The sequence below is a fragment of the Gossypium hirsutum genome, chromosome A03 (assembly GCF_007990345.1).
Source record: "Gossypium hirsutum isolate 1008001.06 chromosome A03, Gossypium_hirsutum_v2.1, whole genome shotgun sequence".
NCBI classification, from domain to species: domain Eukaryota; kingdom Viridiplantae; phylum Streptophyta; class Magnoliopsida; order Malvales; family Malvaceae; genus Gossypium; species Gossypium hirsutum.
The window spans coordinates 15652681-15668036 of NC_053426.1; the positions used below are offsets into that span (position 1 = coordinate 15652681).

Consider the following 15356-nt stretch of genomic DNA (forward strand, 5'->3'; position numbering starts at 1 on the left):
CCTAGCAAATTCTTACAAATAATATTAGCAGCCCATGTATGTCATAAAATTCAAAAAAATTTCATGAATTTTACATCTTTTCAATTTAGTCCCTAAACGTAATTTCATCAAATTTCTCTTTACAAAAGTTGTTTATCTATCAACAACCTTTTATTTTCTACCATAAAAATCCATAATTCATGCATACTCATCCATGGAAAAGCTTTAATATTTTGATAACTTTGTAAATTAATCCCCGAGATAGCTAGATTAAGTTATTACGATATCGGAAATATAAAAATTACTAAAAACGAGACAAGGATGCTTACCTAATTAAGCCAAATAAGCTTGCTTGAACTTAGGTTTTCATGGCTAGGGTTTTCATCTTTTTATTTGGGAAAGATGATGGAAAATGATGATATTTTAGTATTTAATTAATTTATCGTCTTTATTTTATCATCTTTCTAATTTAATCCTTTTTTTTCTTAAATTTCCAATGATGAATCATCATACTTATGTACTAACTCCACTAAATGGTCTATTTACCATATAATGACCTCCAATTTTGAATTTCATAGCTATTTGATCCCTTTAGCAACTAGAATTCAACTTTTGCATTCTATGCAATTTGGTCATTTTCATCAAATTAATCATATACTCGGTAAAATTTTCTTAACAAAATTTTCATACAATATTTATATCATAATGCAGACCATGAAATAATATAAAAATAATTTTCCTTCTGGACTCGGATTTGTGGCCCCGAAACCACTGTTTCGATTTCACTGAAAACAGGCTGTTACAAAAAAGGTCTAGATCAACTTTGTGATAATTGCTATTTATGTTGATGATCTAAATATTATTGGAACTATTGAAGAGCTTCAAAATACAATAAATTATTTAAAGAAAGAATTTGAGATGAAAGATCTTGGAAAAAAAAAGTTTTGTCTTGGCTTACAGATTGAGCATTTAAAAGATAGAATTCATGTTCATCAATCAACTTATACGAAAAAGATCTTAAAGAAATTTTATATAGATAAAGCATATCCATTGAGTACCTTGATCGTTGTACATTCGTTAGATGTGAATAAAGATCAATTTCTTCCTTGCGAGAATGATGAAGAGTTTCTTAGTCCTAAAGCACCATATCTAAGTGCCATAGGAGCATTGATGTATCTTGCAAACAACTCAAGACCTGATATAGCTTTTGCTGTAAACTTGTTAGCAAGATTTAATTCTTCTCCAACATGTATATACTGGAATGGAATTAAACATGTATTTAGAGATCTCAGAGGGACCATTGATATGAGGTTAATTTATCCAAATGATTCAAAATCCTTATTAGTTGGCTATGCTAATGCTAGATATTTATCAGATCCACATAAAAGTCGATCTCAAACGGGATATTTATTTACATGTGGAGGTACTGCCATATCATGGCGTTCGACAAAGCAGACATTAGTTGTTGCCTCTTCAAATCATGCTGAAATAATTGCAATGCATGAGGCAAGCCGATAGTGTGTTTGGCTAAGGTTATTAACCTAGCATATCCAAAAGATATGTAATTTGCCTTTACAGGAAAAGATGCCAACTATCTTATACGAAGATAATGCAGCATGTATAGCTCAATTGAAGGGTGGTTATATCAAATGTAACAGAACGAAACATATTTCTCCAAAATTATTCTTCACTCATGATCTTGAGAAGAAAGGTGACATAGAAGTTCAACAAGTTCGTTCTAGTGATAATTTAGCAGATCTTTTTACCAAGGCATTGCCAACTTCAACGTTTGAAAGACAACTACACAAGATTAATGCGTCAACTGAAAGATGTAATGTGATATTGCCATTAGGGGGAGTAAAAAACATGTTATACTCTTTTCCTTTAACCAAGGTTTTATCCCACTGGGTTTTTCTGGTAAAGGTTTTTAACGAAGCAACTTGTAATAGGAGATTGTGTACTCTTTTTCCTTCATTAGGTTTTTATCTCATAAGTTTTTTCCTAATAAAAGTTTTAATGTAGATGTCCATATTCTAACCCCCCATTTATAAGGTAAAACCTCTCATTCATTATGCAAGTTGTTTAATGTGTTAATAAAGCACTTAAATAAGTTTCATTTATTATATTGCATTGAATGTTAATTTACTTATAAATAGAACTCTTTTGTAAATGAAAATAAGATACGAGACGGTTAACTTTAAGTGTTTTTTTATTTGATTATTTTATAATAATTTTAATTTATTTAAATTTTAAAGTGCAAGATTTGTAAAAGCAGAGTAGAAAATAGGGAAAAAAACAATTTAAATAAATATAAATAGTATAAAAAATCTAAAACTATATTAGATAAAAATAAAATAAAACGCTTCTGTTATTTCTTAAAGAATAATTCTATAGCATTATCAGTTTCTAACCCACAGCATGTTTAATTATAAGTAACTAAAACAAAAAAAGGAACAAAATTTTATATTGTTAGACATGCTGCTTGATCAACAGAATGCATATAGTTCTACATGTGTGACTAATACAGCAATAGTTTTATCCATCTGTCTCTATATATTAAGAGTTGATTTGGACATTTGGCGGCGGAAGTAGCCATTTGCTACCGTCAATGAAGCCAAGAGTCAAGAATCGTCGAGCAACCGTCTCAGTTAGTTGCGAAGAGTATGGCACTCGCCCAGCCGGAGCTGCCCCAGGTCCCGAGCACTTGTATTCTCCATAAAAAACAGTTCTGCGAATAAACCCACACCATTTTCAACTTCTTTAATTAGTGTGCATTAAGAGAAAGAACAAGGTAAAGGTTGAATAAAAGAAGCTTACTGGGCACGCTCTGGTGATAAATCATGAGACCATCCCTCGGGATTGACGACGTTACTCATATCACTGAAGGCAAAAACAACTCTTGGACTACTCTTCCTAGCTCTACCTAGATATGCACCTTGCGCTGTCCCTGTAATTTTGCATTGCACAAATGAAAAACCAGTGCGATCCTGCTCATTATTTCCCCTTTCTTGTGCGGTAATTGCTGTTACTCCCTTATCAGCCTCCACGTATAATTCTGTTTCCTGCATCCAAATTTCTCCCATTTTAGATTTCATCATGATGGCATTAAATGACTGGACTTATGTGAATTATTGGATACCAACCAGATATAAAGACTTCCCATTCCCGAAAATGAAATCGACAGTGCCATGAATGTAGCAATTCATGAAGAAATGGTTGCCCTTGTCATCGCACAAAGTATTTCGGAAACCAATGATCTTGCAATTATAGAAAGCTGCTTTATCACCAGAAACTCTCAAGGAAACCCCTCGTTCTCCCTCCATTTTCCCGTCTGGCTTAGGAGCAGTGTTCTATATATTTATTTACAATGATAAATATTCAATAAAATGTCAAATGTCATTACAAGATTAAAAATTAACCATAAATTCCATGGGGGATATGACGTCCAATGCTTACTACTATAAAGAGATTAGCCGCCACGAAGAAATCAGACTCAACAATAAGGGTGGCACTATCTACTGTTCCATACTGCTTAGCCGTGCTGTCGAAAGTCAAATTTGCCATACTTTTGGGATCTCCAATCAATGTAATGAACGGCTTAGTTCGTTCAATTTTGATTTTCTCCCGATAAGCTCCAGGTCCAATCGATATGATCACACGTTTGGTGTTTCCTGTGGGAACACTTTCAATGGCTTTGGTTATGGTGTCGAAATCTCCGCCACCACCTTGTACCACTTTAATGACTTTAGGTTCAGCCTCAGCCTGAGCAAGGGCGGGGTCTATGGTGCCAACTCTTGCTGAGGCAGGCTTGACATTGGTATTGAACCAATCATTCACTTGGGATTTATCTGCGGGAATCTCTGCTGAATTTTGTGACACAACAAGTCGAGCAAGGAGAAGAATTGTGCTGATTATGGCACCGACTTCAATCATTCCGATCTTTTTTCCTGTCATTTTTTTTTAATGTTGTTTAAATTTCTGATTGAGTTTTGGGAAAAGACTTCAATTTATAAGAAAACTAGCCACGAAAAACTCTAAAAACCATGGAGGGTTCTTCGCTTAACCATCCATTTATTGCTTCTGCTTAAAGCTTGCTACACATTGCAAATCGACCACTTCTTTTTATATATATTTGAGGATCGTAAAGATTAAAAGTGTGTTATTACAGCAGTTTTAAAAATTTCATGATCTATATTTAATATAAATAATGTTTCGTTTTCCAATATTATATACCCACATCAGTGGACTACCCATGTGAAGAACTCACGCTTGAAAGTTCGTTCAATAACGGTTAACATGAACCATGCAAAAAAGATAAGCTCCAAAAAGGGGAAAAATTATCAATGCCAATTTTAATTATTTGATATGTGCTAAGAAAAATCTATATATAATTATTGTTTCTTTTTCAGGATTTTCTTTTAGTATTGTTAATTTTTCTTATCATTTCTCATAATACTAATGCTTTTTTTTTTAATTTATATTTTTAAAGGAGGTGACTCATTCAAGAAAAGTTTTTTAAGTATTATCTACCAGATAATTAGTTGAACCCCCAACATCAGTAAGGTACTTCCCCAATGTCAAGGTTTTGTTACCCTCCTCCACCAAGAGCCTTGTAAGGTCCACAATGAGGGAACATTTTGGATGGTGGAGTACTACCTGCAAAGCTAGTGAGAGTGGTGTGAGTACAATGCATAGTTTAATTAAGTAAATCACATGTGTGTGGGGAACTCAAAGTACTAACCTAAGGGATATAGGTCGATTTTATTATTGAGGGGGAGAGATTCTTTTAGGAGAAATTTTTAAAGTGTCGTCCATTGAGAAGTCAGTTAAACCCCCAACAATGGTAAGACATTTTCTCCCGTGTTGGGGTTTTGTATCTCCCTTATTCGCCAATAGCCTTTTAGGATTCAAAGAGAAGAAGTGTCTTAGTTAATGGAAATATGACCTACAACCTTATAGAGCTTTTGGCAATGGTTAGGCATCTACCTAAGTTGATTTTGGTTGGTTGTTAAGTAATGTTTTGATACCTCTAGTATTATGATCTATAATGATTTGGTTGATTAACTTTATCTCTTGATTTGGAGCTAAGTATGCATGCTTTTAGGTGTTTGATTGCATAACTAGTTTTTGGTTACGTCCTGGTGAAATGAATATTAGGTTTTGGTTGGTGTTTGAATGTGTTTATATATATTAAATGGATGATTATGTTTAAGGTACAAATTGGTATGATTTGAATGATTAAAAATGTGTATTAGGGTCGTTTTTCCATTGAGTCTCGAGATAACAAGAACATGTCTTAAGACCATTAGAACAAAATTTATCATATTGTTCATTGGATTACTTGATGTCTCGAGATTTGCCATGCTAGTCTTGAAACAATCTTAATGAGGTCTCAAGAAAAAGTAGTCTTCGTCTCGAGGTATCAAAACATGAAATTTAAATAAACTTTGCCCTGCTTCAAATCTCGAGATAAGAACCCCTTATCTCCAGACATCCAAACATTGAAGAAAAAAATAAGAAAACAAGGGAGGTTGGTCTCAAGACCTAATCTTAAAACATAAGAGACCTTGTCTCGAGACAAGTTAACTTCGAAACTAAAAATTCCAAAATGGTTTATGACTTGTCTTGAGACACAACTTTGAATTTTGAAAAGTGAGTTTGGATTCGTGTCCTAATTTCAAATTTGACTTAGCTTGACCTCTTAATTAGATGACACAAAATCTTAAGCCTTATAAATGTATGTGAATGATTTTATCAAATGATTTATTTGTTATGCTACTGGTAAATGTGATTTAAGTTTGGCGAAATTATGTTAAAATAGTCTGAGTTGTTTCGACTACGTTATGTGATGTCACACATTTAGATTCGACGATTGAATCGGGTGTAGGATGTCACAGTTGTTATAGAGAGGTTAGCTATATAACAAGAATAAAATAAAATAAACGAAAAATTTACTTTTCATGGATTTATGTATTGTAGATTCAACTATTAGATTTATCGTATAAATGTGAGCTAAAGAATATTCATTACCCTTTCATTTAATACAAAATTTTATTATCAAAATTCTAGTTGCTTAGAAGAATAAAAATTTCAATATGTCACATTAGAAAATTTAATAGAAGAATTTAAATAATATTAACAATTGTACCTAAAATTTTAAATATGAAAAGTAAATGGACAATTATTTAAAAAAAAAACTAGTGAGAATAAATTGAAAATGTATGAAAAACTTATGAACTTAAAAACATGTTTTAACCTTTAAATTATTGCATTAAATTTACTTTAAAAAAATTAATTAGTTAAATGCAAAACGTAAATTAAACCATAGTAGTATGATCTATAATAGACTATACTACAATAAACTACTACTATTAGTCTATTAACAATAAACATGAGTTGCACTCGTCCAGCACATCTACCAACCAAACATGTATCCTACTTTTATTATTTTTTATAACTATTTAAATACTGGATTTTACAAAATTAAACTTATTTCTCAGACTTAAACTTTTTTTTGTAAATCAATATGTTCAATCAAATTTCTTCAATTTATTAAAAAATAATTTACTTTTATTTTCTCCTAAATTTCGTATGTTTCACGTACAGATGAATTTGTTCCACATATATATACACACTAATGTAAAAATCACTTTTTCTAAAAATATTAATTTTAAAAAATTTATACAGCTTTAACGCTTTTAAAATTTTTTAAACAGTTGAATATTTTTAATTATTTAAACTTGACTTGCAAGATCTGCTTCTAAAACATAAAAAAAAATAACATTTGGATTGTTGAAACATTAATTATATTAATTGGATAAATGTCTCGTTTAATTACTAGTGTAATAATATAAAAAAAAACGTATACATCACATATGTATTGCAATAGTTGAATATAAAATGAAGAATAAGTAGTACAAATTTAAACTTGAAACTAAAAGTATGAATGAAAACTCTTTGTAAAATAAGACATCTTCAAAATGAACAAAAAAAATTCTCTTTTTCTTTGCCAAAAATAAATCACAGAAATAACTAAATATTACAATTTGAATTAATTTATTGCTAACCCATATATTAAAACATGAAAACATGAAGTGCTATTGTAACTTAATCCTTCCTTCCCCTTTATAGCAACTACATTTTTCTTTCAAGAATTGATTGTTACAAAGAGGTAATTGTGTTAAATCTCTAGATTTAGATTTTATTTGGTCATAAGTAAAATTGACTTAATTTTTTTACCTAACTTTTCACAACATAAAAATATAAGACAATATTTAAATTAAAAATTTTATTAATAAATAATAATTTTGTAAAAATGTAAATCACAACTCATACATGCATATTGTAAAGTTTTAAACACCACGTAAGATTTTTTAAAACAACTTAAAAGTTTAAAATTTATTTCAAATTGTATCAGCAAAGAATTGACATCTTCAATAAAATTGATAAAGAAAGTACCTGCAAAATCTCTGCTTCTAAATAGATGAATTAAAAGGAATAAAATAAGACTAATTGTAACATAATTATCAAAATTATAGGAATTTCTTTTTTACGAAAATACTGTTATTGTTATACAATATAGAGGGTAAAAAAACAATTTTACTATAAATTTGGAGTTGGACTAGCAACCACGCATATATTCTTGGACACAAAATTAATCACAGCTGCCTCTTAACTTAATGGAATTTTCCAAATAAATTTTGGGGAGCTTGAGTTTTTTTTTTCAGTAGCCTAAAACGAGAAGAAACTCCATCCGTATGCAAAACCCCTAAAAAGAGAGAAGCTCATACAGCATATCGGTAAGTATCATACGTGTCAGCAGTCACACTTTGTCGAGTAATCTTCACCACTTGTCCCCGCTTCATACCGTAATATTTGGCAACTGGATCACTAACCAGAATCCGAGGTAGCTGATGTTCAATATAAACAGCAATCGGTAACAATATCACCACTAATAACTCAACACATACAACAAAGTGAATCATAACTCTCTTGAACATACATCCATACGTAATTTAGTTTAACTTGGTTTCAAGGAGCTTCTTACAATTTAAATTATTTCCATGGAATCAAGTTAGACATTTATGTAATTATGTTATACTTCCTACTGCTTAACAGTACACCACAAGGAATGCTATGATATTAATCTCTCTTGCTAGTGCCTAAATAACTTTTTATAATTGGGAGCTTTGGTTAATTAGATCATATTCTTTGCACTAAATGATCTTTAACAACTTAAGTTTAATAAGATAAAGCATTTAAACGTCATTTGAAGAATACCAATAATCTCGTAAGCTCCATTTCTAAAGCCCCAAATTTCAAGTTCCAGAATGAAAGTTTTATCTCAGCACAAAAAATATATATTGCAACCACCTCAAGTTTTACTCTCCCCTTTTGTTCTGTTTCTCTTTCTGCCTATTTTTTCAGGAAGCAAGTGTTGGAAATTATTTGTATCTAAAGTGTTATATATCAATTTGCTACAGAAATAACCACCTAAACCAGTTTATCTAAGCTCTGGCCAATGAAAAAACAGTTTACCGAAGCCAATGCACTGGCAGAGACCATTTAACAAGCACTTACACTGAAACAGCCAAATATGTTCACCAAACAATCACTAACCTGTGTTTCCTTTACCCTGTATTTTTCCAGCAATTCCTTCTTTTCTTGATTTGTCAGTACCGTGTGCTTTGGGACAAACATATGTTCTGTGATATTTGTCAACAACTCTGCCTCCTGCACGGAGATTTCGTAACCTTGTCATCCTTGACAGCTCTTGCAAAGATTATAGAAAAAAAAAAACTACTAAAATTGTTAAGAAAGCAGTTTTGTCCCCCAAAATTGTTATCTAGTTAAGAAAACCATCTTACTATTCAAAGGAAAACTTCCACAAATAAAATCCATTAATTAAATGGCCTATGCTATGGATGTGTATTTTGATATGAAATATAAAACACGTCATAGACACTTAAAACTTCGAGATAGTTATACTATTTTTTATTTCACTTATAAGAACCTCATATACTCAAGTACTGCAAGTCTTTTGTGAATTAACCAATGCTTATGAAGATCTCTACTTACGGTTATCAATGTCAGCTGGAATCAGAAAATATTAACAAGAATCAGACAACTTACTGGATTTAAATCAATGCAAATTAAGAAAAGAAAATAACCATGAATGATTAAGGGCAACAATTTTTAGGGTAAATATTAAAGTTTTGCATTGCGCCCTTCGAGAGCTCTCTCATGCTGCGTGTAATATTTTGGTTCATATTTTAAATTCAATTGTATTATGCTGCTGTCTTTATAGAAATGAGAAATACTAACATGCAAGGTAACATTCATAACAGAGTTATGAAGCCATGTCCTACCAGAAATCAAGAATATATCCTTCCAATTGTTGGAAAGGATAAGTCTCAACATAATACTATAGTACTGAGTTGCAAGCGAGCATACAGTTTGCGCACTTTCAAAAGGCATTCACTAGTTGCATATGAACATAAATAGAAAAATTTATCAAGCACTTTCAAGGCATAGCATTGTAGCAGTTCTTTAAAGTAATGGATTTCAATCCAGAATTCAGCAGTTCTGTAACTAGCCTAGCAGACAGATGGAAAATTAATATTTATTTTAGAGATCAGTCTACCTCTTAAGTGGAGTAACTTTCTGTAACTTTAACCTTGACAACTTTTTTATTAATATATTTCTTCTAATACTTCTTAGAGATAATCACAGTCAACAGATTCAACCATTATGATTCAATGGATGGTTAATACAAGACCAAACAAAGACAATGCATCTAATTTAATAAGCTAAGCAGTGCTCATGAACAAAGCAAAGAAGAATTATATTCACCTCAAAAACTTCCATGTGGAAGTATGAATTAATTTCATTTATCGCTGCTTTTGCAGGGGCTGTCAAAGCTCTTTGAACGACCAAAATAGCATTATAAACATTATCTGCTTTCATACGCTTTGCGCAGTTTCTTACCATAGGAACACCAACCTTTACTTCTGCAGGAAAGAAGACATAAATCTAGAGACAGAAATACCATCAGTACATCAACATTGAAGTTATAAAATTATTTGTAACAAAAAAGTAAAGAAAAGGGAGTTGCTCTATATTTCTAATATTAGAGTTAAAAGCAATGACCCGTTCTAACTATGCAATCTTTTACAACAAGAAACTGCAAACTCATGCAGACTGTTTAAAAAATTCTAAACATTTCAAAAAAGTTGAAAAGATGGGCTTCTGATTTATAAACTGATGATTCTGAAATAACTGCACAGCTTGCTAATTTGATATGCTTATTACCTTGTATTTGAAACAAAAATGGGGAATCCCAACACCAAGGGCTAAGAAAAATTAGAAAAGCACACACAAAGTTAAATGCATCGTTTATCACACAAAAAGTTAAATACATCAAGGTAAATTTTTAATAGAGGGTGAACAGCCAAATAACTTAATTCTAGAACCTAATTGTTGCTGCAGCAAAGTACAGTAGTAAATAGTAACGGTACCAGAAACTACAGCAAATTGACCCCCCCCCCAACTCTAAAATTGGTCTGAGCGGTAATAATAATAGCATCCTTAGATTCTCAATCAATTGTGACAAAATTGTGACAAACATGCTTGCCATGCATTCACAGAATTTAGCAATGATTCAAATATAATAACATCAACTATTTCTGTAGCCTTTTACTCTTTTTTATTTCCTTCCCCTCAGCTCTCTATCATCTAATGAAAGTCATACTAAAGCTCAAAATATAGACAGCAATTCTTTTCAATTTATCAACCTGGTTCAAATTTTGCAAGGTCCAGAGCTTTCCAATAGCCCAGATATCAACTGGAATTTACCTAGCAAACTGCTAGTGAAGTAACAATATTTTTACAAAACTATAAGGTTATAATCATACCAAGTCAAGAGTGAAGGAAAGTATTTCTACGATCAACTGAAGTACAAACAAAGCACACAGTTATCTTGAAATGAGAAAGGCAATCCTCCCAAAGCTATCCCTAGTACTTTTTCAACATTCCATTTCCTTCAGTTACAAATATTATACTCTAAAATGAAACAAGCTATCCCTTTTCGAATAGGAGCTTTGAACTATAAATGTAAAAATATCACATGATACCAATGAAGAAAGTGTACATATCTCCGAAGAGGAACAAGAAGCAATAACAAATAATTAAGGCATTACATGAATGCATCACATTAAGCGCATAATTCCAACCGTGCTTAAAAGTAAAAATCAACGCTAGCAAAATCCTCAATTTTCCAATTAATGATCTTGAAAAAATCCATTTACTTAGGGAACTACATTGTCCACAAATAAAAGCGAGTAAGAAATATGCTAGGCATCATTATCTCAGATAAACCTTTAAATCCCCAGGTATTTAATCAAGACCTAAAATCTAAGAACTTTAATAAGCATAAAATATATGAACAATAAAAAAAAAAGGCAGGAAGATATGTACCTGATCAGTTGGAGCATCTCCTTTGCTGCAAAGGATTAAAAGATCATCCCTTTTGAGATGGACATTCTCACCATATTTCTCAATGAATTGTTGTCTTGTCATTTTAATGTCCGAATCAGGGACTGAATATCCCCTATCCCTCAGCATTTGCACTACTGTTCTACGTGCTTTGAATAGCTTCGTGTTTTGTTCCTCAGAAACCGACATTTGTTTCACTAACTCCACCAAACAAACAAACAAACAAACAAATTCAGAGTTTCAAAACAGCTGTAGCATGGCGGTATCGATGCCGCTATTTTGCAGGGCCGTCGCGACAGCTAAAGACCTCAATAGCAGCCTGACCAAATTTCACATCAATAGCGGAGAATCGCGGCAGGCGCAAATAGCAGTCTAAGGGAAAGTAGATTTAAAAAAAAATTCTCTTTCTCAACGAAGTACAGAGATAGATAGTACAATATGAGACAGAGTAACAAGGAGTGGGATGGAAAACAGAAAATCAAATATAGCAGAGAATAGAGAGGCAGAGACCAGATAACACAAACCGAGCCAAAACTAAAAATCTGATGTACAAATCTTCAAGTTATGTTTAGGGTCTCAAACTTTACCTTATTTCCTGCTCTTTGGTTTGGTCTTTCGGAAGCTTGAAGGCAAAAGAGAGGAGAAGAGCTGTGATAGAATGGTGATGAGAGGCTTGTTTGGCGGCTGAGATAAGTGAAGACTGAGGGGAGGTCGGAACTTTTAAAGGAAATTTTAGAAACAAAAAATATTTTAGGCTTTAATAGTAAAAAGGTCCCTAAATTATACCTCAATTTCTAATTTGGCCCTTGAAGGTTTTTTTGTTTCCAAAGTTGTAGGTCACGTGTTTTGGCCTAGTTGGTAACCCCGTTTAAAAATAGATGTGGCATTAACACCAAATCAGAATGACACATGTGGTGAATGTGAGAGTTAATATCATCACCTCTTTTCTTGGTTGATGAAAATACCAAACCTCTTCATTACCACAACTTCGTCCAACAAGAGCACATTTTTTTGGAAGCACCACTCTCAACATATTCCTTCATCCCTAGACCATCAAGATCCCCTACAATAAACTTTAAAATAAAAAATTCAATGAAGGAAATGATTTATTTGAATAAGTGAAATCAATGGCTAGCTTTAATAAGTGAATGAAACTAATAAATGCTTCCCATTTGTTCATTCTACTTACTGATATAGGGAATCAACAAAAAGGAGATAAAGAGTTGTAAGAAGGCCAAATCACTTATGACAGATGGAAAACCAAAATAGGAGGCTAAGGAAGAAAGGAGTTGAAGGAAGGAGGAGGAGGTTGAAAAATGCTAAGTTGCTAGGGAGAATGTTTCAGAGAGGAAGGATACGTTGTTGCTTCGTGTGTTGGGGTATATATAGGAGAGGTCACCTTGTTTGGTAGTGCTACATCACTGAAAATATGGATGGTAGGTTGCTCGTGTGGTCAGCTAGGTGGTAAGTTTATTACATGTCAGTTGTCGTCAAGCATGATATTGCGTGGTCTTGCTCTAACATTGTAACACCCCACACTTGACTTGGATATCAGATCCAAATCTGTGATGTCACATTATGTTGCCATAGCAACTCAGACCAACTTAATACATTTTCACAAATTTAACTTATAAAATTCATTCATATCAAATCAAACATCTTTTATATTTATATACATGCGTATTATATATGTCAAATATCTTTAGTTATCCAATCTCGAGGTTACATAGGTGTGAATATAGAATCAAGATTCAAATTCCAAACTCTAATACCAAGATTAAACAAAGTGTCTTGAGAAAATGAGATCTTGTCTTGAGATTAGCCTCCCATGTTTACTATTTTTACTTTGACGAAGCAATGTCTCGTGAATTGGGGTACAAGTCTCGAGATTAGGCCTTTCAAGTCTCTCCTGTTTTCTTAATTTGACTTTGATGTTTTGCTGGCCTGAGACAAAGGGTTCTTGTCTTGAGACCTAAAATAGGGCAAAATTATTTTAAGTTCGATATTTACTTTTCTTGATACAAAGGACCACTTGTCTCAAAACATGGAGAAATATGTCTCAACATGTCTCGAGACCTAAATCCAAGAAGTGCACAATTTCTTTAATTTGGTACATAGTGTCTCGAGACATATTTTTACTGTCTTGGGACCAAATGGTCAAATTACCTATGTTTCACTTCTAAACACTTCCAAAAGAAGTCCCTAACATATTTTTTCTTATACCAACGTTATACCAAATTCATCATTCATCAAGTTGACCATTTTAAATGCATCTAACACATACTATCTATACTATTCAAGCATTAATACTAAGCCAAGTGATTAAACAAGCCAAATTTACGTACTATCATCAATGTCATTTAATTTAACTTAACTTCAAGACACTTAAAAGTTCAATAACTACTAAATTATTCGAAAACAACATTAAATCACTAAATTCAACCTAGTTACATGCCATTAACTAAATATATAATTCGGAAGGAACTTAAACTTAGTTCAAGCTAAGCTGAGTTACTGGCCTTGGATGTGTTATGACATTGACCTAACAAAACTAGTCTAAGACCTACGTATAAAAATAAACATAATTGTACGTTGAGTATCGAATACTCAGTAGTGTTAATATAATTCAAATTCAATATATAGTTAGATTAAACTAATAATGAATACACAAAAGTATAATGGTAAATAACAACACTTCATTCTTCTTCTTTCATGATAGAATTAATAGTTAATGATATTAAGCTAAATAAAATTATATTCTCATCTTATAATTTCCTACCACCTACCAAGGATTCATATCACCTTCAAGGTATTATAATCAATATTTTTCATTACTTTCACATGCATACATAGCATATTCGCATATTATCTATTCATATAGTCTTCAATTTCTCAATCTTTATAATTCATCAATCAATGTTCATTTTAATCATTCATAATTTCATATAATAATATTTTGTTAATACTCAACATGTCAATTCATTATCATTATTCATCATTTACTCATTTTGGCCCCTATTAACCGACAATAGACATTAGGACGAATACTCGGATCTATATAACGATGTTTTAGGGCATTATGACTTATATTAAATTCATTTGTTATCTAAAATTTATCAACGGTCAAATTGTACTCTAATCCATGGTTCATCATCTCTTTAGGGACATATTTTGTTCTCATTTATTTTTCTCTATTTCAATCACCTTACAATCGAGTTCTTATACTATTTAAATAAATAAACTTCTAACTTGGTCCTTTTACTATTATAATATTTTATCCATTGCATATTAAATAATTTAATAAATAAAATTTCTATTTTCTAGTTTCGTACTTGTTTCGTAACTACATTGATTAAAATTTTAGACGATTTTAGTTTTATAAAGTTAGTCCCTCAATTGATTTTTTTCGAAATCGAAAAAAATCGAGTCATTATAGACATTCTCGTTGCTGAGGTTGTTATACCTTAGCAGTCCCCCTAAAGGCCAAAAGTGGGTGGTTGGTCATGCATAATCCAACTAGGGGTAACTATGAATGGTATTTGATGAGGGGCCATTTGTGAGCCTCTATTTGGGCTTTCACCAAGCCATTCTTTGTTCTACTACATGTCTTTGTTAGGGAAAGGGTATATTGCCCTTGGTCAAGAGGTACGTTATAAAGTAGCCTATCTCAAGACCATTTGAACAAAGCCTTAACGGATGGTGTTGTTTGCACATGAAGTAGCAGATGGTTTGAATACCAAAGGTTAGCAACCTTTTCATAGAGCGTCATCAACACACATAATTGCTAACCTTTGGTATTCAAACTCATTTCCATCCATTTTTTTATTTGATTCTTTATGCAGTTCATTTCTAGTTTCTACAAGCTAGTGGAGCGATTAATTAGA

The 15356-nt window shown here is 32.0% G+C and overlaps 2 protein-coding genes across 3 annotated transcripts; both read right to left on the reverse strand.

The window, feature by feature from the left end:
- Positions 1-2329: 2329 nt before the first annotated feature.
- LOC107887595 (pectinesterase PPME1) lies at positions 2330-3933 on the reverse strand. Its single transcript, XM_016811843.2, has 4 exons — positions 3436-3933; positions 3123-3329; positions 2797-3041; positions 2330-2707 (listed from the first exon to the last, which is right to left on the reverse strand). The coding sequence occupies exons 1-4, from the start codon at positions 3931-3933 to the stop codon at positions 2536-2538; spliced, it is 1122 nt and encodes a 373-aa protein (XP_016667332.1). The 3' UTR covers positions 2330-2535.
- A 3569-nt stretch (positions 3934-7502) lies between these two features.
- Positions 7503-12199, reverse strand: LOC107886254 (DNA-directed RNA polymerases II and IV subunit 5A). Of its 2 annotated transcripts, none has more exons than XM_016810138.2 (5): positions 12060-12199; positions 11455-11791; positions 9832-10011; positions 8599-8712; positions 7503-7889 (listed from the first exon to the last, which is right to left on the reverse strand). In XM_016810138.2, exons 2-5 carry the CDS (start codon positions 11659-11661, stop codon positions 7764-7766), a joined length of 627 nt encoding a protein of 208 aa, XP_016665627.1. In that variant the 5' UTR covers positions 11662-11791; positions 12060-12199; the 3' UTR covers positions 7503-7763. The 2 variants fall into 2 exon arrangements, with proteins under 2 accessions (XP_016665627.1, XP_016665626.1); XM_016810137.2 differs by having other exon boundaries at positions 11455-11669; positions 12060-12183.
- Positions 12200-15356: the final 3157 nt, after the last annotated feature.

Bases quoted from the DNA above. Each gene is read 5' to 3' on its own strand.
- LOC107887595 (XM_016811843.2), bottom strand. From the start codon at position 3,933: ATGACAGGAAAAAAGATCGGAATGATTGAAGTCGGTGCCATAATCAGC. The intron at 3,042-3,122 runs GTTGGTATCCAA...ATTTGGATGCAG, and splicing joins ATGGGAAGTCTTTATATCTG to GAAACAGAATTATACGTGGA. The intron at 2,708-2,796 runs GTAAGCTTCTTT...GTTTATTCGCAG, and splicing joins TTATCACCAGAGCGTGCCCA to AACTGTTTTTTATGGAGAAT.
- LOC107886254 (XM_016810138.2), bottom strand. From the start codon at position 11,661: ATGTCGGTTTCTGAGGAACAAAACACGAAGCTATTCAAAGCACGTAGA. The intron at 8,713-9,831 runs GTGAATATAATT...ATCTCCGTGCAG, and splicing joins TCCACATGGAAGTTTTTGAG to GAGGCAGAGTTGTTGACAAA. The intron at 7,890-8,598 runs GTTAGTGATTGT...ATTGAACATCAG, and splicing joins ACAGGGTAAAGGAAACACAG to CTACCTCGGATTCTGGTTAG.